At 39.1% G+C, this 24,068-nt stretch overlaps 1 protein-coding gene across 1 annotated transcript in view; it reads left to right on the forward strand.

Moving 5' to 3' along the window:
* LOC140236313 (bridge-like lipid transfer protein family member 3B) overlaps positions 1-24,068 on the forward strand; it is a 94,727-nt gene that overhangs the window by 39,041 nt on the left and 31,618 nt on the right. Inside the window, exons 3-8 of the mRNA XM_072316265.1 lie at positions 5,694-5,732; positions 6,393-6,475; positions 8,410-8,518; positions 18,454-18,657; positions 21,598-21,792; positions 22,702-22,882. Of these exons, the coding sequence (XP_072172366.1) occupies positions 5,694-5,732; positions 6,393-6,475; positions 8,410-8,518; positions 18,454-18,657; positions 21,598-21,792; positions 22,702-22,882 (811 nt within the window). The remainder of the gene's footprint in view (positions 1-5,693; positions 5,733-6,392; positions 6,476-8,409; positions 8,519-18,453; positions 18,658-21,597; positions 21,793-22,701; positions 22,883-24,068) is intronic.

Genomic DNA, 24,068 nt, shown 5'->3' on the forward strand with positions numbered 1-24,068 from the left:
TCTTGTGTGTTTTCCATATTTCAAAAATCAGGTGCCTCACAAAATGTGCAATAATGAAAGTACACTATAAATACATTATGACATAGATATATTATGTCAAAGGGCATTAGTGCAGCAAGAATGCTGTCATACTTCAAAAGAGGTAGTTATCTTCAATTAGAGCGATTCTTTCTATTTGGCAGAAAAATGTCCAAACATGTTCATATGTGTGTGTAGTAAGTTTGTGGCAGAAAAACATGGATAAATTTATTCTAAAATGTATGAATATACATATATATGTTTTTATTGGACATCGAAAGAGCAGTTGATGTGGTTCATAGAAAACATTCCCTAAACATACAATACATGTATCTCTAGGGAAACTTGCCCTTTAAACCCCATACCGACCCTTTTACGGGAAGAAATGGCTGTGTACTTCTCTCATTACCAATGACAACCAGACTGTAGTGGATGACAGTGCTAGATTCAGAGCTTTGGTTCTGAGGTGGTTAATAACATCATTTGATATATTGTCTGCTTTTGCAGTCAGCCGTGCAGTTACGGGATGACATTCAATTCCATACGTAATATATACCTTCGCATAGTCCTCCGATCCCAATGGACCAAGCTTGCTCGTTGATCAAAAGTGGAATTGGCCCTTAACCTGCCATTATTTCGCCGGAGATTAAAGCATGGCAATGATGCGTAGGTTGATGTTGCAATGAAAAGTTGTAACCTCACCAAGTCCCGAGGGACTGTCGCTGCAGAAATTATCATTTTATGCCAAGCTCTATGTCATCTTATTTTTAACAACTATTAGAAGGAACTGGTTTAATTCATTAACTCTGCACAAAATTAGAAAGAAAAAAAAACTTTTCTAACTTGAAATGCAAACATAAACTGTTATCTTCGGAAATGTGTTGCCAAGCTTAGATTAAAAGAATTGAGTAATTTATAATCTTGAGGTTTGTAAGGTTTTGCAACTAATATTGATTAGGTAATTCTATGATGTATGACCAACATAGAGTAGAATTAAAGAGAAATTTGTAATATACCTTAATATTCCCCTGCAATTTCAGTGAAGAACTTAATCATGAAGAGATGTAGTATAGCATCAAACTACAGAAATAATGTGGTTTCTGGGAATTTTGGATTAAAGGAAAGGGTTATTCTAAATTTCATAACAAAAAAAGAAGCAAAATTAAACAAAGCACTCACACAAGTGAAATAAGAAATAATTCAGCAATCTAGTAGCTACTGTCTGCATTTGCTGCTCTTTGCCTTTTAGTCAGAATGCTGAATAGATACCGTTCTTGTTTTGTTGGTTGTGTGGTCTGTTTAAATCCAAAAATATTACCCTATACTGGAATTTGTGCTTTTAAAGAAAATGATAAAACTCAGACCATGACAAGTCATACCTGGCATGACCAGATGCATGAAGCATCTCAATTTATGCTGAGATTCTGAACTCTCTGAAATGATTATGGGAATGACTGGTGTTATTAGTGGTCATTATCTGCATGTTGAAAAACACAAAGTAGATGGTATGAAGGATAAATATATTAACAATCCTAGGGGGCAGTAGATAAGACACAATAACAAATTTGACAATACATCTGTAATTACATATTGTATAGTATAGCACTCAATTACAAACTAAAAGTTGGTTTCACAGAGCCTTACATCAGAGATGTAAAGAGATGAAGGACACAGAATTGTGAATTTTACTAGACTGCACAGCAAGAGTTCTGTACAGTGTAGTTATGATGTTAGAGTGAGCACATTTTCCATGTCTAGTATTAAGTTTTCGTCATTTTGTTTTTGTTTTTGTTTTTGTTTTTGTTTTTGTTTTTGTTTTTGTTTTTTTTGGGGGGGATGGGATTGGTGAGATCAGCCGTGGGACTTTTCAGGCTGTGGTAAGGCGTATTTTTATGAACATGTTCAATCATGCATGCAGAGTGAAATACCAATAGATATGTTTTTTTTATTGAGATTATAAATTGTGTATATAGAAATATGGTTTTGTTGTGAGTATTCAATAGAGATATTAACCTTTTTAATAGAACAGACAATGATTGAAAATGGGTCATTGCACACCGCTAGTTCTGTCATTTATTAGTATCTAGGCATGTACGTGTATGAATGGCTTGAGGTCATAAGAAGTAGCATGCTTCAGAAATTTGCTGAGCAAACTCTGCCATCGTAATCGCTGTAGTAAATCAGTGACACATATACTATGTATGTGTATTTGTTGACTTTATTACTACTCGGACGTGTAGACGTAGTTATTTGGCCATAGCAGACAACACTTTAAATACGTACAGATGTACCATGCATCAAACATGTCTGTATACATACAGTGGGTTTTGCTGCACACCTGTTGACCTAACTACTTATATGTGTAGATAGTGGACTTTATACTCCAGTGAGTGGTTGCGTTTTCTTTGTTATTGCTGGACAGTTTTTTGTGTCAAAGTTTTACTATCAGTATGTGATCCTCTTGTTATCGTCAAAGGAGTTCCATGTAGATATTTTGTTGCTTTGAGTGAAAAAAAAAATCAGACAGAGTAGATCAGAGAAAATTTGGGGAAAAAATTAAACTCAAAAAAAGTTATGAACTGTTAAAGGGATGGTACAGTATTGGTGGAGATGAGAATTGGGCATTTTATAGCTCTTTGCGAGATACCAAGAAAACACTTACATTAAGAATATTTAACATCGGTTGGTACTGGTTCAAATTTTTACATGGTAGTTTCTATCTCTAGCTCACATTTCAGAACTACAGTTCACCCTTGATTATCCAGCCATGTCGGGACCGGGCTCATCCAGATAAGTGAATTGGCTGGATATGGGAGACACAATGTTAATGTATATAGCTGCCGTCCAAGCTGCCATCCCAGTGTACTGGCAGCTAGGCAGGTAGTGTACCCTGCAACGGTGGTGTAATCTATGCTAGCCTGCGCAAAATTGTAGTCTCTTCTTCACAAAGATAAAGTATATCTTTATAATATGAAAATCATGCATGCTCTACCTCATTAGATTTGGAGAAACCTATCATGCACATCCTATGAAATTAGTGAAATAGATCCATGAAAGTCACTGTTTTTTCTCTATTTTTGGATGGAAAAAAAAAAAGTCCTTCACTGCATGAACGCATCCGGATAATAGAGATTTCTGGATAAAAAGAGGGCGGATAATCGAGGTCGAACTGTATTTTGAAGCATTAATGCTTGGTTTTTTTTGTTCCAACTGCAAATGGTAAATTATGCCTTCAAAGTTTAGAGAGCAAGACAAATTGAAAAATCTGTATGACATAGATGTATAGATGTTGAGCAACTCTCCATTCTGTTTGTACACAAAAAGTCACAAATTGTTTTATTTCTCATGGGAAAACTTTTCTTTGTGTATTAAACAGATTTGCCCTTGATATGTAAAGAGTAAAAGGTGCAGCAGATAAGTTCTGTATATAGAGTTTCAAAATATTTGAGAAAATTGGAAATTATTTAAATTTGTGTGCAAAACAAATGGAGACCTGCTCAACACCAACACCAAGCAGAGATGCAAATTTGTCTTTAATACTCTTTTAAAACTATACCAAATCAGCTCATAACTTTGTTTGTGTGTGTCTGATTTTCCTTCTAATTTTTCCACCAATCTAAGGCCCTGCTCTACAAAAAGTTCTGATTGATTTAAAATTGTTGATTTCTATTCTAAGTCTATGGCAGCCTGTGTGGTAAGGAAATTTATAATCGATCATATCTTTTGATAAAACGAGGCCTACTTCTCCGATCTTTCTGTTTTCAAAGCAGCATACTACAGGATGAACTGTGGACATGCAGTGTATTCATAAGATTGCACTTAAAGGTTTATACCTCTAACCTACCTCTACCTCAACCTCTAACTTGCAGCTGTGCCATGGCAGTATGAATTCATAACATAGAATCTTTCAAGCATTTTATCCCTTTCTGTGCTGTGAGTATAAGTGCAGATTGGCATAGAATACCCCCAAAGCGTGGTTACACACTGCCCAAAGTCCTTGAGACAAATATAGGATCAAGTGACATTAAAGGGACTGTACAGTACTGGTTGAGGTGGGGATTCATGTTTTGAACATTCCTAAGTGAGATAATGAAAAGCCTCTTATGAAATATGAAAGAGCATGTAATTCTAAGAAGGATTCAACGTTTATATGATGAAAATTGGTTTTCAAATGGCTGAGATATCCAAAAAAGTGCTAATGATAAAAGGCGACATGCCACAACTTTATTAGGATCTCTTTGTTTCACCTTGTTTTTGGATATCTCAGCCATTTCAAAACCGATTTCCATCGAATAAACTTTTGATACCCCTTAGAACAGCATGCTCTTTGACATCTCATAGAGGGGGTTTCTGAATATCTCGCAAAACATTAAATGCTAAATCCTCACCTCGACCAGAACTGTACACACCCTTTAAGTATCATTACAAATGTGCATTGCATGAAAGTTAAAGACTTGTCAATACAACTCGTTCGAAAATTGTCGTTGCTATAGTTACAGAAGAGCAGCCGCAGGTCTATCATCACAAGTGTGCATGAAATGAATTTATCAAAGACATGTCGGTGCAGCTCAATCAAAAATTGCCATCGCTATAGTTATAGGAGAGCAGCGGCAGATCGACTGCAGGTATATTCAGTTATTACCATGGCAACTGATATTAATGCAAGATGCAATAAATCCAAGACTCTTTCCTATAGATATTTCCCCCTCTTTGATAAAGCTTTACAACCATGTCAGGCTTGAGGAATGATGGTCATCTCTTGAGTTTGTCTCCCATGTGATGTACCTTTTTTTGTTTTCTTTGCTGGAAGTTGTACAAATTAGATTATGAGAATATACGATTTTACCATTTATGGGGCCTGTTTCCTATTAAAGTGTTATGATTGATCATGCACTTGCTTTTTTGAGCATAATTCAGCGGATCCAGCGTAAGATCAATATTGATTGTAAACTTTATCTACGTTGTATGTCATGAAGATACTTACACTGTATGCTTGATTTTAAGCACAGATTTAATAGCAGATTGAGCATAACTTTTTTTTTGAATCGCATCAATGGTATTAAAGATCACTCTTTTTTAATATGATCAATCTTTCTGAAACAGGCCCATAGACTCATAACATGATTTTTAATGCATTATATGTGAGTACTCTGTCATCCATTTTTCATTTTATTTTTTGTGAAAAATTTAGATTGTACAATAACATCTGTCCAGTAATGCTTGCTTTGATTGTTCAAAGCAGCACTCTGCATGACAAAGTTTCTGAAATTAGATATTTGTAAGAGGATGACAGCTGTAAAAACCATCTTACATATGGTGAGAAAATTCACTGGGTAAAATGTACAGTATGTGATGAGCACCTCGGTCTTGCAATTTGATGCAGATATTTGTGAAAAGATGAAATTTGTGAAACTATCTAACATGTATAATTTCACTTGGTAAAATGTACTAAAAACTGTATTGCCTGTTGCATATTTGGTAGAAATAGGTTAGGCTTTAAGCACCTCTGAGAAACTTCAATAAAAGTCAAAATGATTTGTTTTTGATGTTGAACCTTTTTTTTGTAGCCAGAGGCAAGAGTGAAATACTGTGCAGTACCAATCAATTGTTCAGATGGCCGGTCTTGTGCTGGTTGATATGATCTGACTCTGGAAATATCTCTGCTCTCGTTACAGATTCCATGGACCAAGTTGAAAACACATCCAATTTGTCTGGTGAGTTTAACTCATATTACTATGGGACCTTTAACCTTTAATTCTGATTAGTTTCAGATGAAAGGGGAATTCCTCCTAAAGAAGAAAAAAAAAAGTCAATACAACATATGCTTGGAATAATGACAGCTTTTCAAAGTGATTGGGTGGTGAAATGTAGGGGAAGAAGGAGAAATATGATAGTAAAACCTTTCTAAATGTCACTGATTTTTGTGTGATGTGATTACAAAGAAGATATTATCAATTGTTACAAAACATCTTAGTAACAAGTTAAGGGAATGTGCCCTCCTTTAAGGAATGAATGAAGATTTATTGGATTCTTTAAAGCATTTTAACACCAGTATTCTATTCATATTTTACTTCTTTTTTTTTTTTTAATGAGAAATTTCATGTAGAGAGGGCTGTACTTGGAATTATCCAGCACTCGAGACATTTATAACTTCTGAATGGATTATTCCACTGAGTGTTTCACAAAACATTCTTGCAGTCACAAACCCACACTTAAATTTTCAGGAAGTTCCCCCTCCGTCTAAAAGGGACAGGCTAGTCAGAGATCTGTGACTAGCTTCAGAGTGGCATGACGGATAAATTGTGAACAACGTGTGCATAAATTTGCATAAATTAGCTGAGCAATGTTTGGAGTCTTGTCTCTTTTTCATTCAGTATCTGGACCAAGTGGAGCTGGAGATGGAAACCTGTCGAGACTTGAGGAAGACAGCGTCGGAATCCAAACAAGCTGCCCAGTCGTACGTATCTTTCTCTGTCCACCCCCCTCCCTTGTGTTTTTTCAATGTTTCTGTCTTTTTGATTTTTTTTTTCCAATCTTTTTTTTTGCATTACAGTTCGACCCCGATTATCCGGCCTCCTTTTATTCCGGAAATCTCTATTATCCGGACGCGTTCACGCAGTGAACGACTTTTTTTTTTTCATCCAAAAATTGAGAAAAAACAGTGACTTTAACATCTTTTCATGGATCTATTTCACTAATTTCATAAGATGTGCATGATAGGTTTCTCAATATCATGAGGTAAAACATGTATGATTTTCGCATAAAGATATACTTTATTTTTGTGAAGAAGGGACTACAATTTGGCGCAGGCTAGCATTGATTACACCACCGTTCCGGGGTATGCTACCTGCCTAGCTGCCAGTGGACTGGGACGGCAGCTTGGACAGCAGCTATATACATTAACATTGTGTCTCCCATATCCAGCCATTTCGCTTATCCGGATGAGAGCCAGTCCCGACATGGCCGGATAATCGAAGTCGAACTGTATTGTAAAACAAAACCAGATACATTTCATGGCATGAAACTTCAGTGAGTTCGAGCTGACAGCGTTTTTTGCAGCATGTAACTTTCACAAATCTTGGCTCCTCACAAAATCGGCGAAAGATTCATGCCCGCAAAAATTTCCAGTTTTTACAGTGATCATTGTTTCATGGAATGATGAATGCAACATAGTTAGAATGAAAAAATAAATATGTCAGCCTTGAACAGAAGCTGTTAGATACAGTGCTATAGCCAGACAACCCAAGTCTGGTTACAGTGCATGATACATCATGTATTGACGTACACTAGTGTATTTAATGTGCAAGTGTATTTTAGTGAATGACAAATCAAAGTATTTATAGGTCTTTGTTGTAATAGCCAGGCTGTACACAGCTGGTTTCATATCATTTGTACAGAGGAGCTATGTGCAGCTGTAACTCATAATAAGTGAGAAGTGTCCAGGTTTTTTTTTTTTTTTTTTTTTTTATTGGTGCTAGGTTTCGTTTTGTTTTGTTTTTGCTCATGTCATTTCCTAGAGTCTCTTCAGCAATATATTTCCATGCAATTTCAATGAAATTTAATAATGTTTGGCCTTGGATGATTAATGTAATTTTGATGTCATGTTTCTACATGTATCATTGTGACTGTTGTGTTACTTATAGGGTACCAGTGAGTAAGGAACTTATTTTTGCTTCATGACAGATACACCACTCATAAAACAATTATAATAGCCACTATTTTCATCAAAAAAATTCTTGTGTAGATATGATTTCACAACAGGACAACATTTGTGCAATCTTTTGCTGGGTTGGGTTGACATTCTGTAACCATGCGTCAGTAGATGCAATTGATGTATCATAGAGTGACATATTACTGGCCCCTGAACTCACCCTGTTGCAACCACCTCATGAACATGCATGATAGAATACTGTATATGCCAAATATTTCGCAAGGTGTTTATTTCGCAAATCAGGTGCTATTCGCAAAATTAAAGACACACGAAAATATTGACTCTGATCCCAATGTGAACGCACATTTCTCTGTCCAGTACAGGACTCCACGATCGTGAATTTAACCACTCACAAAATCATCCGGAATTCCCGATTCGCGAAAATTTAGACTTGCGAAATATATGGCATATACAATTGCTAGCTTGCATCTTTGCTCTAGACAAATGGATGGAGCTCTTGTTTTGTCTTTTGAAAAATGTACCAACGTTGTTTTTCATCTTTAAAACTTGAATCCTTGCTATTGCATCATTTCCAACAACCCTTTTATTTTTCCTGGTATTGGTTGATTATGCATTTCTCTATCTAGGTAATTTTCCATAATAACTTCTGCTCTTAACAATTTGAAAGTCATCTTTTGTTAAAAAGTTAACCTGGCCGCATCTTGTTTTTTGCTCCGCAGAGTTCCAAGTAAATATGGCTTCCCGGAAAGAGTTGTGGATGGAATGTTCGTCCATGTCAACTCTATCACAGGCAAATTCAAGTCGGACACCTTCCATGCAGATATACAGGTATGTCTCTTGATTCCTTGTGAGTTGCCATGGTAACAACAGGTGTATAATGTCATTCACAGAACATGCAAACATTACTTAGAATCCCACACACAAATACATGGGCAGCCAAACACCCATTCCTGTATGCTGTATCTCGATCCATAATACTTTTTAGCTCACCTGAGCCAAAGGCTCAAGTGAGCTATTGCGATCGCCCTTCGTCCGGCGTCCGTCGTGCGTAAACTTTTTACATTTTCATCTTCTTCTTGAAAACCCCAAGACCGATTTTCATCAAACTTGGCAGGTAGCATCCCTAGGGGGTTAGGAACTCAATTTGTTAAAATGTGCACCATGCCCCACCCAGGGGGCCCCCAGGGGGGGCCCAAACCCCCCAAAATTAAGGAATCTGTAAAAATCTTCTTCTCTAGAACCAAAAGTGATAGAGCTAAGTTAATACTATGAGTTAGTACATTGATGACTGTAGTTTCAAGTTTGTTCATGGCAGAATCAGGGGTGCCCCCCTTGGGACCCAGGGGAGAGGGTGGGGAGGGGTCCTAATGGGGCCTAAATTGTACATTTTCATCTTCTTCTTGAGAACCCCATAACCAATTTTCACCAAACTTGGCAGGTAGCATCCCTAGGGGGTTAGGATCTCAATTTGTTAAAATGGGCACCATGCCCCACCCAGAGGCCCCAGGGGGGCCCAAACCCCCCAAAATGAAGGAATCTTTAAAAATCTTCTCTAGAATCAGAAGTTATAGAGCTAAGATAATACTTTGAGTGAGCACATTAATGACTGTAGTTTCAAGTTTGTTCATAGCAGATCCAGGGGTGCCCCTCTCGGGGGCAGGGGGGGGGGGGTTGGGAAGGTCCCAATGGGGGCCTGAATTGTACATTTTCATCTTCTTCCTAAAAACCTCATGATGGAGTTTCGTCAAACTTCGCAGGTAGCATCCCTAGGGGGTCAGGATCTCAATTTATCAAAATGGGCACCATGCCCCACCCTACCATGCCCCACCCAGAGGGTCCCAGGGGGCCCCAATCCCCCCAAATTAAGGAATCTTAAAACATTTGGGCCCTTATTGTACATTTTCATCTTCTACTTGAGAATGCCTGGTCAAATTTTAGTAGAGCTGTGAATAATTTAGATTAGTGACTGCGTGAAAGGTGAACTTGCGATACTCGGGTGAGCGCTAGACCCGCGGGTCTCTTGTTTTATCAGGGCCCTGTTTTATGAAGAGTTAAATTTGTAGTTGATTTCAACTGTAAGTCTATGGCAGCCTGTGTAGTAAGGAAATTTAAAATCGATTTTATCTTTTGATAAAATGGGGCCCTGATTGGTACGTGTTATTATCATTGTTATTAGTTTCTTAACATTTTCCTCAGGGCCCTGTTTTATGAAGAGTTAAAATTGATTATATAGCTGATTTCAACTGAAAGTCTATGGCAGCCTGTGTGGTAAGGAAAATAAAAATTGATTTTATCATTTGATAAAACGGGGTCCTGGTTTGACAGAGCGGTGAAAAGTCAGCTTTGTGACTGTGACCCCATTAGGTCATATCATCCGGTCTTTGTGTGTTTGGCCACTTTATAGGGATTTCTCCCTGCTCTTTATGAAAGGAGTGAAGTGGGCTTCTTTCTTCTTCTTCTTTTTAACTCGTTGAAGGCGAGTCCCGAGTATACTTGGGCAAGCCTCTATGGGAAATTCAAGTTGTTGCAAAATCAAACCATCCTCAATGGGTTAACATGCCTACACTGTAGGGTATGGCTCCCCCCCCCCCCCCCCACACACACACAAGAACAAATGACCTTGCTCCCCCCCCCCCCACACACACACACACAAGAACAAATGACCTTGAGTCTCTTCTAACCTGCTGAGGTCAAGTCCAGAGTATACGCGGGAAGTGTCTATGGGAAATGCATGAAGTACTGTAAAAGTGGATATTTTCGCGCGACTAATTTTTCGCGCTTGGCTGGGTCAGAAGAGTTTCGTGTGTTTTTAATTCCGCGGAATCTAGACATCACGCACAGGAAAATATGGCAGGCAAAAATATTCGCGGGATTTTATTTTCGCGCTAGTTTCTGGTTGCGCGAAATGCGCGAAAATTTCAACACCGCGAAAATTTCCACTTTTACAGTAGCAAAATCCGCCCATCCTCAACAGGTTAAAAGGCTCAGCAATGAGGTGATTGAGTGACTTGCCAAAGGACACTACTGCTGGGCTGGGACTTGAACCAAGGACCTAATGCATACATGGAAACCTGCAGTCTAGACCACATGGTCTTAACGTTTGGCAAGGCAGCATTGTGTCATGATACTAATTCTTACTGTGTAGGGATAATGATATTGTTTGTTGATTTTACAGTAATGATTTGCCTTCCGGGAGGATTGTCCAGTTATGATGTCTTTATTGCTATTTCCCGACTTTCTTTACGGCCAAGTCTTTTGGTGAATATTTGAATGGAATGCCAGTAAAATACCTCGCAAACTGAACTAGGGCATTGAGTGTATGGGTGAATAAGTGTGTGGGTGAATATAGTGCTTAGAATCAGACTGACCGTTTTCAAATGTAGTTTATGAAACAGGTAGGCAGGTGATGGAAAGTGTAGATGGTGCAGCCTTGAATTGAGACTGAGTAGGGAGCCCTCGTGGGATTGTTGGACACAAAGCGAGCGAGATTCGGTTCCCAGGCTCTTGGTTGACTTAAGGCCCTCGGAGAGTCGACTATTGGATTACACCTGTGAGCATTTAGTCAGTTATAAAAGTTGTTTGGGGACCGGTGTGGGTGGCAGAACGGTTCTCATACTCTTTAGGTGGATGTAAAAGTTTAGCCTTTCTTTAAACTTTGGGTAAGGTTATAGGTTGCAATTCATAGCTTCTTTGAAGGTGGTTTGGCGTCAGGAAAAGTAGAGACCCTGTAAAGGCTCAGGTGTACAAGTTTAGGTCTGTAATACAATTGGGTTCTCAAGGTGGTGAGATTGCCCCAAACACTCTTACTATCTAGACTGTTTGATTGCTAAATGAGTGTAGACATTGTGGTTGCCAAAAGAAAGAGAGGAGTGAGGTGGCGGGAAAAATTTCTCATACCATTTGATGTATAGGAAACCTGTAAAGTTTACTGTGGGAAAAGTGATAGGTTGCAGTGCAAACAATTTAAAGGGAATAATGCGCTATGATTAAAGGTATAATTTACTATATGCAGATGAAGCAAAAACCCAGCATTACTTCTCCAAAATAGTTCTAAAATGCGAGTTAGGGATAGAAAGAACCAATGTAAAAATTTGAACCAGTATAATCGATGTTAAGTATTGTTAAATAAACAAAATGGGAACAATAGTTATAACAAAGATGTTTCCAAACTAAACCATCAACAGTTATTGTTTAATGAGAAAAATAGTAATATCTCCTTATACTTTAGGCTTTATTGCAAAAAAAAAAAAAAAAAAAGATATATGGTAGGATGTTTTGTTATACAACTGGCCGACATATAAATATGCACCAAAAATGATATATAATATTAAACATTTTTTAAATCACCGTTCCCAAAGGTAAACAGGACCTTTAAAAAACAAAATTAAAACACAAAGGGTATAGCCTTCCATTTAAGACTTCAGTGAAATATAGATCACATCTGAGATAGTAGCCCAATGTCTTACACACTTCCAAAATAGACTACTGTTCTCAAAGAACTGCTCGCCATCAGTTCTTACAGGGATCATACAGTTTTGGTTGTGACTTAACTTCAGGTTTCATACATTTTTGGTGAGATAATAAGAAACCTCTTATGAAATATGAAAGAGCATGTAATTCCAAGAGGTTTTGAATTAGCTGAGATTTCCTAAACAGAGTGATCCTAATCAAAGGTGGGACCCACCTTTTATTACTATCGCTTTGTATGTATACTTTGTTTGTGGATGTCTCAGCCATTCCAAACTGATTTTCATCAAATAAACTTTGAATTTCTCTCAGAATGGTATGCTCTTTACTATTTCATAAGTGTTTTTCTTGGTATCTCACAAAAAGTTAAAAGCCCAGTCCTCATCTCCACCAATCCTATACCATCCCTTTAAAAGAAGAAGAAAAAAGGGGGAAAATGAAGAAAATTGGGGTCGTCAAACAGCTCTCATGCCATTTCATCAATAAAACGGGTCGATAGCTTTCCTTTAAATTGAGGGAAAGGTCATAGGCTACCATCCATACGTTTTAAACGTGATCTTGTGACTGAAAAGAAGAAAGATATGGAAACTTCAAGAAATGCTCAGTGTTAAACTGCACTGAAGTCTCTCAAATGGTGGCAAATCAGTGCTAGAAAAAATGAGTGTAGACTACTAATGAGTATTTGCTCTCACAGTGTGCATGGAATTGTCGCAAAGATGTAATAGGGGGGGGGGGGGTGAAGGAGTTGGGGGGGGGGGAGAAATTTCTCATACCTGGAGCCTTTGGTGTGTAGAACTTTTAGCTTTTCTGTAAATTAAGCATAAGGTTGAATTTCGCAATTCAAACTGAAGGGAATATTATGGTTAAAAAAAAAAATGAAGAAAAAAAAAAAAACAGAGGGAAAGTTCAAATGCCCAGCAATGGCCCTAGGTAGGACAATAGTCTGAGTGCATTATAGAAGGATAGTTTGTAACACTACAGGTTGTACGTATAATATGATGAATTCTGCAAATATTCTATCACAAATTGGAGTCGCATTGAAGAGTGACTGTGCTATCTTTTCTGTCACTCTTATATCTGCTCTGCATTTGTCATGATCCCATTTTTATTTATTCTTTCTGTTGCGAATGTTTGATATTCAGGAAATTATACAAGTCATGAAAATATTTGAAGAGTTATAGTGCAAAAACTTATAAACCCACTTTTATTAACTTGAGGTATTTGAGATTGAAAACACACACAAAAAAATAGCTGAAACATAATATGATCATTTTAAATATCTTCAAAATTTTTCATTGGCATTCAGTAGTAATCCGTCCAAACGAGATCTCGTTCTAAAAACAGCAAGCCCCTCAGGTGTAGCAGTATGCCTCGGTCCAACAAGAAGGCTATGTTAGCACAACACGGATTAGGTCATCATTACTCATCAACAATTAGTTTCTAAACATTTGTGCCAATTGTCGAAAGAGCGCTCTCTAGCATTCGTGCCAATCAGGGAACAACCCCTAGTATTAAAAGCCCCAGTCACATGTAAACACAGATCCTCAAGGATCTACACGATGATCCGGGGAGTTACGGGATAGTTTCGCCCTGGATGGAGCGTCGACAAGCGTTGATGACTGTACACTCGGTATCAGCACGGCAGCTACATGGATAAGGCCGGAACAGCATGGCATTTACATGGAACTTACACGGATCAACACGGAAGCTACACGGCAGCCACATGGACCATCCCGGATTGCTCTGCCAACACGGCAATCCCCGGATGACGCCGGATGTTTTTGACATCCAAAAGTTGCCGTGTTGGCCTCCCGGATCCCCCCCGATCAGATCCGGGGTGATCCGGTATGTCTGTGTGACTGGGGCTTTAGGGTTACAAAAATTGCAGATATTAGGCCCGTTCACACACAAGGGAAAAAGTGCGATTTAAAAATCGATTTTCTTATCGCGATCAAAATTTTGAAATTTTTTCCAGTGTGGACAGAAAAATTTCACTAATTTTCGCGATCCTAATCACGATCCAACTCGCACTATTAGTGTGATTTTTCAGAATAATCGCAATTATTTTGCCAAGCGTCGTGTGTGTGAGCGCGATCGAGATTCGGAAATCGGTATTTTTAATCCCATCGTTCGTAGCGCGTGAACGTCAACATTATTGGGACCGAGGGGTCAGTCTTCGGTCATGCAAGTTTCGCGCATGCGCAATTTGGCCACTGATCGTTCTTTCCTTGCTGCGAAGTGCGATTTTTCCTTGTGTATGAACGGTCGAAAAAAAAATCGAAATTTGGATCGCGATTGTAATTTCGATTTTCGTTGTGTGTGCACGGGCCTATTGACTTCCTCAGTATGAGGTGATTACATTTTATGAGACTCTGTAACTATCATGTACCTGAAACTATGCATCAATCAGCTAGCCCATCAGTGCACATTCATTTTGAAATGAAATACAGGTTCTTGTCAGCATGGAGAGCATAGCGCCACAACGAAGCCGTAATCTAACTCACTGTCAGCATTCTTTCGGCAACGCACATGACAAATTGCGCATCCGCTGACTGAACCGCACTACATGTACAACTCATCGGGTGAGAATGAGAAGGGCGTTAAGTTGCCACTAAACCCATTGGCCCGAATTCACGAAGGTGGTACAAATGAAACCATGGTTTAAACCATGGACAAAAACCATGGAGCGCCAAGTGTCGCACGGAATATTTCGTTACGAAGTTGGTCATTTCGTCGACAAAATGACCGTTTCAGTAACGAAATTATCACTTTGTGGACGAAATGTTCATTTAGTTACAAAATGTTGTCATTTCATTACAAAATAATCATTTTATCTACGAAATGACTGATTTCGTAAAGAAATATTCCATGCGACACGTGGCGCTCCATGGTTTTTGTCCATGGTTTAAACCATGGTTTCATTTGTACCACCTTCGTGAATTCTGGCCATAGTGTTTGAGACAACTTAATGCCCTTCTCATTCTCAGCCGATGAACTTGTGCTTAGATGTGAATTGTGTCTATTGCAGTCTACAGAGTATCTTATTGTGGTGAAAATGTTATTGAGACACACTTCACCTGTCATTTACCTCGTCAAGTGAAAGTGAAAGATAGATTAAAATCTCAGATTTCAAGGTGGGGGGTGAGGAAAGCAAATGAGAAGGTTTCTTGCAAGTTTTTGTTGTCATGTACAGTATTGGTATATGATAATCATGGCTCTGGCTAAAAGCTAATCTGTACATATTTATATTGGTGAAGAGCAACTTGTCAATCAGTTGCAAAGAGTCTGCTTAATATAGGAAAGATAAGAAATTGATTTAACTTGCTGAGTACTACAGTTGTAAAATACCTTTGACTTTACATGTGGTACATTAACCAGTGGTAAAGAGAGTTTAATAAACATTTTTTTTTTTTTGGGGGGGGGGGAGGGGTGGGGTGGGGGTTGCTGTTCTTGCAGGACAGGTAGATACTTAAAGGAAACCGAAATTCAAAGAGAAACATGGATTGAGTGAAAGCAACAACATCAGTAGAACATATCAGTGAAAGTATGAAGAAAATCGGACAATTGATGCAAAAGTTATGATTTCTTAAAGTTTTGGTGTTGGAACCGCTGGATGAGGAGACTACTAGAGGTTATGACATATGTGTGGACAACAATATAAAGAAAATATAAAGGGAATTTCACAAAAATTCACTTTTCTAGCATAATGAAAGAGCATTTGACTTTTTAAACTGCTTTCAGAAAGCAGGGGGACTAAGTGTCATTTCATGAAATATGATTTTTTTTTTTTTTTTTTTATTGTAGACAGGGGTTACTGTGGAATTGGGGTGGGGTGGGGGAAGGGTTCACATTCCCCACTGTGTACTCATCCTTATAGAAGGAGAAGGCTTGTGGTAATGTGAAGGCTTAGGTTGAAGCAATGGTGACGCATTCAGTGTATGCTCATGCCGCGAGATGCAAATATGCCAATTGTGCACTTGGCAAAAGGTCGCCACCTCGAGGAACCGAATGTAATTGAGGAGCAAGAGCGAGTGTGTGTAAAGCGAGCTAATTTAGTCATCAGAGCCAGCTCCTCCCCCCACCCCTCCGGCAGTACTCTCGCTGCCGACACGCAAACATTCTCATTCCGAGCAGGAGAAAGATGGATGGTAGTGTGCCAGCTTCAATGAAGTCTGTCATCTGGTACTAGAACAACTGGGTCTCCTCTCTCTACACACACAGAAGGAGTTTTACCGGATGTCTTTAATGCCGCATCACAGGTGTATTCAGACTATTAAAGGAAAGGTCGTTTCTTTATTCATGTTGACTTTAACCCCTTCAGGGCCACAAGTCCAATACCCTGTTGACTTTATATTGAATGTTTTCCTCAATGGCGCTGAAAGAGTTCATGAGAAGAGTGAATTCATACAGAAGAGTGAAAGCTTACCAGATTGGACATGCATTTATGGTATAGGAAGTAATGAAAGTTTTGAATTGACCATGATTTTTCTCAAGTCACAATAGCATGTACCTAGACAGTGAGATGAATGGTGATGAGGTTTTCCTCTCAGAGTTTTTCCATACTTTGTTTATGTGTACAATGGAACCCAATCAAGTTTTACAGATCATTTTTCCATGACAGATTTGGCAATAGCAAGTGCCTCCCCCTTTAATAGGTTAGCAATTGTAGATCATCACAACTCTGAAACAATTTTATGTCAACCTGTTGAGGATGGACTGATTTTGCTACAGCATGCATTTCCCATAGACACTTCCCGGATTATACTCGGGACTCCTCAACAGGGTATTAAATACAGTAGCTTCTATTTGAATACACAAAAAAGAGAAAAAATTCAAGAAGGATTTTGTTCATGCAAAGAGCAGACTTGTGATGCCATAACGTCATTGCCCAGTTTAATTTGCATATCATGTGACTTGAACTCTGTGATACAATAACAAGTGATGTATTTAATATTAAAGGGTGTGTACAGTTCTGGTCGAGGTGAGGATTTAGCATTTAACGTTTTGCAAGATATTGAGAAACCACTCTATGAGATGTCAAAGAGCATGCAATTCTGAGGGGTATCAAAAGTTTATTTGATGAAAATCGGTTTGGGAATGGCTGAGAAATCCCAAAACAAGGTGAAACAAAGAGATCCTAATAAAAGGCATGGCCTGTTGCCTTTTATTATCATCACTTTTTTGGATATCTGAGCCATTTGAAAACCAATTTTCATCAAATAAACGTTGAATCCTTCTTAAAAGTACATGCTCTTTCATATTTCATAAGAGGTTTCTCATTGTCTCACTTAGGAATGTTCAAAACATGAATCCCCACCTCAAGTAGTACTGTACAGTCCCTTTAACCCACTCTATACTCAATTTTAATGAAATGTTCACTGTTCTATGTGATAGATTTTTTATGTTTTTTGTTTGTTTGTTTGTGTGTTTTTTTTTTTAACTGTTTAGTAAAGTTGAGTTAGACATAGAGTAGATTTCACCCCTTTAAAGTCTGTGCTTGGCAGAAGGTGATAAGTTTTCCATCATCAGTGGTTTCTCATCAGACTGTTGCTCATATTTTCATGTTTGTTGTCTGTATGGCATTGAAGCTCTCAAGAATGAAAGCCCCGCCGTCAATGATACCAACTCCACCGTGTAGAACATAAGATGTTCAAAGAAGAGACACTTTTATTGCCAGTGTTGTGGATGGGAAGTACTAGCATATAGAACTTTATGATTTTTTTTCCAACTTGTGTGAACGTGGAATTGAAAAGGAAGTCCAGGCTATGGAAAGACTGTTTGTCTGTATTTGCCTTGAAAATACATGCTAATAAATTATCTTTACGATTGCCACGATTTCTGCGAAGAGAAAATACAAATGGTGTTTATGGAATTTATTTAAGAGAGAAATTCTGTGCAGGACTTTCAACTGTTTGTGCCATAAATGATATTTGCATGTTCAGTGCTTATTGCTTTATCATTTTTTTTTCTGCTTCTTCATCTTCTTCTATTACTGTGATGTACTTGTATTTTCAATCTGTTGCTTTGATGTACATGTAAAGCGCCTTGAGCATTTAATCAAAGTGGAGAACGGCGCTATAGAAATTGTATGTATTATTGTATTATTGCTTTATTATTGCATCTGATGTTTTGGTACCATTAAACAGTGGATGTTCAGTGTGAATGATGATCATTTCTGCCATGTTCAAAGATGCATTGTTATAAGATGGCTTGCCTATTACCCCTTACACCACTACCACCACTCCGTTTATCCGTGCCACACCCGATTCTGTCACCCCTCCCTACCCTCCTTGTAGCTGGCCCAGCTGGTAGTACAGAGCACCACACCGGACTGGAAGCAGGCTGACCTAAGGTACTCCCGCATCAAGGACATGAACCGCGGCCAGGTGCTCACCTTCAAAGCAGTGGAGTGGTCCACCTTCCGCCTGACCGTCGATGCCATCGAGAAAGGGTCGGGCTCTCCCACCACGCCGATCAGGTTGATCACTAACCAGGGGAGGGTGAGTGAGAAGAAAGCTGCCCCTTTTCAACCAGCTACCGGTCACCTGCCCCTTTTCTACCAGCTACCGGTCGCCTGCCACATGTTTGAATTGACTAAATCTAAAATGCAGTGTTGTAGAATGGTGGCAGGAAATTTCATAATGCTAGCAGAATACTTACTGGTAAAGCAATATGTGACCCGCGACAACGGTTTCAGGCAAAAGTCGCAAGAGCAAATTCCCTCCTAGGCGGGGTACAAGGATTTTGACCATTATTTTTGTCGATTTAGGTTTTTTGCAGAAATCGAATCTTTGGTATGTTTTCTACATCTACACTAAATTTCATAGCATAAGACTAACTTTTTCCTACCGAAAATGGAATTTTAAGCACCCTATGTTAGATCGCACTCGTCAGTTTCGAGCTTCTTTCGAACGCCGCGCCAATATCCCAAGCGTTGCTACGGCGCAGGGTCTCGCATGCGATTGGCTGGTGCGTCGCATACATTTACATAATTCGGCTTTCGGAGACACCAGTTGCAGCGTTTGGGGAATGCTTTGTCCACGCGTGCGCGATTACATGCTCCATTGTTCTTGCTATATTGGTTTATAATACGCTCGCTCTGTAGTGCGTGCTCTTCGTTTGGCTTTCTATCCAAACTATTCTGCCGCAATGTTCGACAACGGAAGTGACACAAAAATCATGTAGCATGACATAACCATGTGAAAAGAAAACTAGATATTTTCAAATTTGTCTACTTGTACATGAAGTAAAAATTATGACAGCAGACTGACTAAATGTAAGGGAGATGAGAGGAAAGGAGCGGTCACATCATAATTAAATTCAAATACTACACATCAAGATCGCACCAAACTGACGAGTCGTGTTTGTTTGTTTGTTTGTTTGTTTTGATTTAATTAGCACCACCGAACAAAGCAACATATGCATGTCTTGTATAAAAGCAAAACAAACAGGAAGTGTGATCCTTGCCAGCACTGGCAATTTTCTGCCTTCAAAAGGGTCGCCAATGATATAGACAAATCAACCACAGTGAAAACGCGATTTGTAAATGTGTGGATTCGCCACCGCTCCTGTTACATGCACACGGTCATGGCGTGTGGATGCCATTGCGTAATGCGTGCACCAAATACACATGTACATGTACAAATGTACATCATACAGCTGTACGTGCAATTATCGTATTCGCCATCTTGAAAGACATACTGTAAACAAACCTGAGCGAAACGCATTGTTTTTCGGCTCCATACGCTGAGCTCCGAGGAAGGTGCCCGGGAATTTGACTCTCTCAGTGAGCCAATCAGAAGGCGATGTGGTTGCTAGAGGCGGAGCTTAACATCGATTGGCACCATCGTACGGATGGGTGATTCTCCCCTCGCATCGCCGCTCCGACATTGTCTTTGAGAAAGAGGTGAATCTTCAAAGCCTGTTTTCTCGCAATTTTGTCAGGCTAACATCTTAAAAAGTGCATTTTATTATACCCCCGCCAAACGAAGTTTGAAGGGGGTATATAGGAATCAGCGGATGGTCGGGCGGTCGGTCGGGCGGTCGGTCCGTTGCAAATCTTGCGTCACGAACTACTTCCTCAGCTTTCAACCGATTCCCATAAAACTTGGCACAGATGTGTGCCTTGGGTTGTAGATGTGCAAGACGTATTTTTTGACAGTACCCAAAAGTACGTTGCCATGGTAACGGCATATTATGGGCAAAAATGGGTACAAATCTTGCGTCGCGAACTCCTCCCACAGTTTTTGATCAATATTTATGAAATTAGGTACAGATGTTCATCTGAATATGTTAATGTGCAAGACACATATTTCCGCAGTGGCAAAAAGTGTGTTGCCATGGTAACGGCATGTTATTGGTAAAATATAGGGCAAAATGCTTCATGGCAAAATTGCTTCATCAGTGTTCTTCCAATTCTCATGGAATTCATATTGAATGTTTGTCTTAGGATATAGGTCAGCATGACACATTTCTTGACAGTGACAAAAGGTATGTTGCCATGGTAACAGCTCACATATTATGAGCCAAAATGATGGAAAATTTTGTGTTGCAAACTACTTCCTCAGTTTTTGCCCAATTTCCATGAAACTTGGTACAGATGTGTGCCTTTGGTTGTAGATGTGCAAGATGCATTTTTCGACAGTACCCGAAAGTACGTTGCCATGGTAACGGCATATTAATGGCAGAAGATCAAGGAAAGATCTTGCGGATTTAACTACTTCCTCAGTTTTTTGACCAAAGCTTATGAAATGTTGTTTTGACCAAAGCTTATGAAATGTTGTTTGGCGGGGGTATAACCAGTCGCTGTAGCGACATTTCTAGTTTCTCTTTCTATGCCCACTTATGGTGCCGAAGAATACAAGTGTTTTATATCAATGTAAAGCTTAGGAAATGGGCAATGTGATTCAGTGAAAAAATGAATTTTCAAAATTTCTGACTTTTGCCTGAAACCGTTGTCGCCGGTCACATATTCATTCCATTATTCATTCATGACTAGATTTTTCGTGTATTAGCTCTTCTTTTTTTTTTATTTAAGGAAGGGGGTGCATGGATGGGGTCAAGGAGATTAAAGGTATACCTGTACCTGTTGATAAAGTGAAGGTAATTCCCCAGTCAGTCTCTGTTGATACAGAATTCACTGTATAGTGCCTCCTATTGCAAGATACTGACCAATGTTCCAGAAAATATGAAAACAAATAATATGTAAATGTGAAAAAATTGTGGTTGACGGACATGCAGTTTCTCAATATTTATACTTTCTCGCGTTGAATGCTGACAGAGTTTTGTAGTCTCATTTTGTTGTGTAAGAGTTTCTTTTCCATATGTCTGTAGAAGGGTTTGCCCGAAGGTAGACGAAATATCCGGAGAATAGAGCAAAAGTTGTCTTTTCCCTTGAATTGCCATCATGACCCTTGACCCTTGACCCTTGACCCACCCAGATCCAGATCACCATCAAGAAGCGGCTCAACGACTGCTCGCTGGTGACCTCCCGGCTCCAGGTGCTGCTGGACGACATCCTCTGGGTGCTGACCGACTCCCAGATCAAGGCGGTCATCCTACATATGCGCAGTCTGAACCCGGTCATCCAGAAGGCCGCTGCCCAGAGCAAAGTCCACGCCGAGGCGGCCGGAGAAGTGAGTCACAGCAACGGCCTGCTCGTGTGCTTGTTAAGAAATCAATTGCTGGAATCAACTTCTGTACATGTTCAACAAAGAATAAAACCGAAATATGAGTTGAGGGAATGCAGCAATATTAGAACACATCCGTGAAGTTTGAATATATTGGACAATCCATTAAAAATCTATAAATTATTAATTTAGTTTCAGTGCAGACATTGCTGAATGAGAAGACTACAACAGTTTGCGACATCATTGTAGGACACTGACATGACCAAAAATATTGATTTATATTTTTCAATAGAAATGTTGTTTTTGTGCATTTTATACTCGCTTATCATTTTCACAGTTTAAAGCGATTTGCTAAATTCACAAAAATGAAACCACCATAAAAATTTCAGTTAGGATGATAACTAAGTGGTACAATACAAATTATTTGTATTTTACTACCAACCCCATATTCCAGTAGGGTAAATTGTATGTTTTAGCCATACCACATCATATAAAGTTTTTATCCTGCCAGGAGTGTAAATGTAAGTCGTATTTCCAATACCACACTTTACCAATACAGTGGGCCCGCAATACTCCACATCCGTCATTTGCTGCATCTTGTATGTATTGAGGTATTAGAAGTGATTGACTTGTCTCTGTACAAGTACCTGCGTCTCAATTGTCACTACTATACGGTACTGCATGTTGGCATCGGAGACCTTCCGAGAGCTTTATTATTGATAGAATACAGGATTTGTAATGGTATAGCCCTCAGTAGAATCATAATGAACACTTCCATCTTTGAGTGGTGTTATGTGTTTGGGGGTTAAGCAAAATATTTAGATATCCATCCCTTCCACCTTCAAGGTCAGTCAGTGTTATATAATCACTGTACCACTGATAGAGCATCTCTCCATCCACCATCCTGTTTCCCAGGCAACGAGCCAGCTCCAGCCCACGGAGGACCCGACGGCCCGCCCCCACAACGTGAAGACCTCCAAGGAGCTACAGCTCCTCCAGTTCTTTGAGCGCTACGACGTGCAGGAGACCTCCTACCACTTCTTCACCAAGCGGGTCGACCTCCACCTCTGCGACGAAATGAACCGGCCCGAATCGGGTAGGTCCATGTTTAACACCTTGGTCCGGTCCACTACACAGTAGGGGAGAACTATTCTGAGGGACTGCTGTACATATTGATGCTGTGGAGTTTATAGTTTGCTGCTGTTGGTGTTGTTGTTGCTGCTGCTGCTGCTTCTGTTATTGTTGTTGTTCTTATACTGAAATTTCAAAAGACCAAAAACTTGTGGATAGAACGTATTCATTGATCTCTGGGATACCGGACTCGATTAATTTATTGATTAAGGGACAAGTTCACCTTCATAGACATGTGGGTTGAGTGAATGCAGCAATATTAGTAGAGCACATCACTGAGAGTTTGAGGAAAATCGGACAATCCGTTTAAAAGTTTTGAATTTTTGAAGTTTCTGCTCAGTCACGGCTGGATGAGAAGACTACTATAGCTTGTGATGTCACATGAGTACAACGATATAAAGAAAGTATAAAGAAAATTCAACATATTTTCACTTTTCTCGCATAACAAAAGAACACTTGACTTCTCTCTTTCAGAAGGCAAGGGGAATAATATTTCCCTGTAGAAATGTCAGTAACGAGTCGAAGAAATGCGCACTTTATTCAAAAAACAAAGTTTTGTGAAATTCTCTTGTTATTTTCCTTATACCGTTGTACGCATGTGACATCATACACTGTAGTAGTCTCCTCATTCAGCAGTGATTGCGCAGATGCTTTAAAAATTCATAACTTCTGAACGGATTGTCGGATTTTCCCCAAAGTTTCACTGATGTGTTCTACCAATATTGTTGCATTCACTCAAGCCATGTGTATATGAAGGTGGACTTGTCCTTTAACTGTTTTAATTGTGCATTTTAACGTGTGATTGTTTGTATGGTTTTTGTTTTTTGAGAATGGGGGAGAGGCGGGGAGGGTATGGCAGGGAGGTGCGTTGAAGTTTGTGTTTGTTTATGGAGTTGGGCTGACTATCTAGAGAGTGTACATTTATAAACAAAATTGGTCAGATCATTGCATCAAGACGTTGCCATTTGACAGTGTGTGGTTTTGTGATTTTGTTTGATGTTTCAGTAAAACGAGATTGATTGATTGTAAAACTCTTAAAAATGCGAAATACAGCATTAACAATTATCAAGACCATAGTGTGAAACATAACTTTAGTTACTGTTTGCACAGATTGTTTGAATTTTTTATGTGTTTTTATTTGTTATTTCTTA

The sequence above is a fragment of the Diadema setosum genome, chromosome 12, assembly GCF_964275005.1.
Source record: "Diadema setosum chromosome 12, eeDiaSeto1, whole genome shotgun sequence".
Classification (NCBI taxonomy): Eukaryota; Metazoa; Echinodermata; class Echinoidea; order Diadematoida; family Diadematidae; genus Diadema; species Diadema setosum.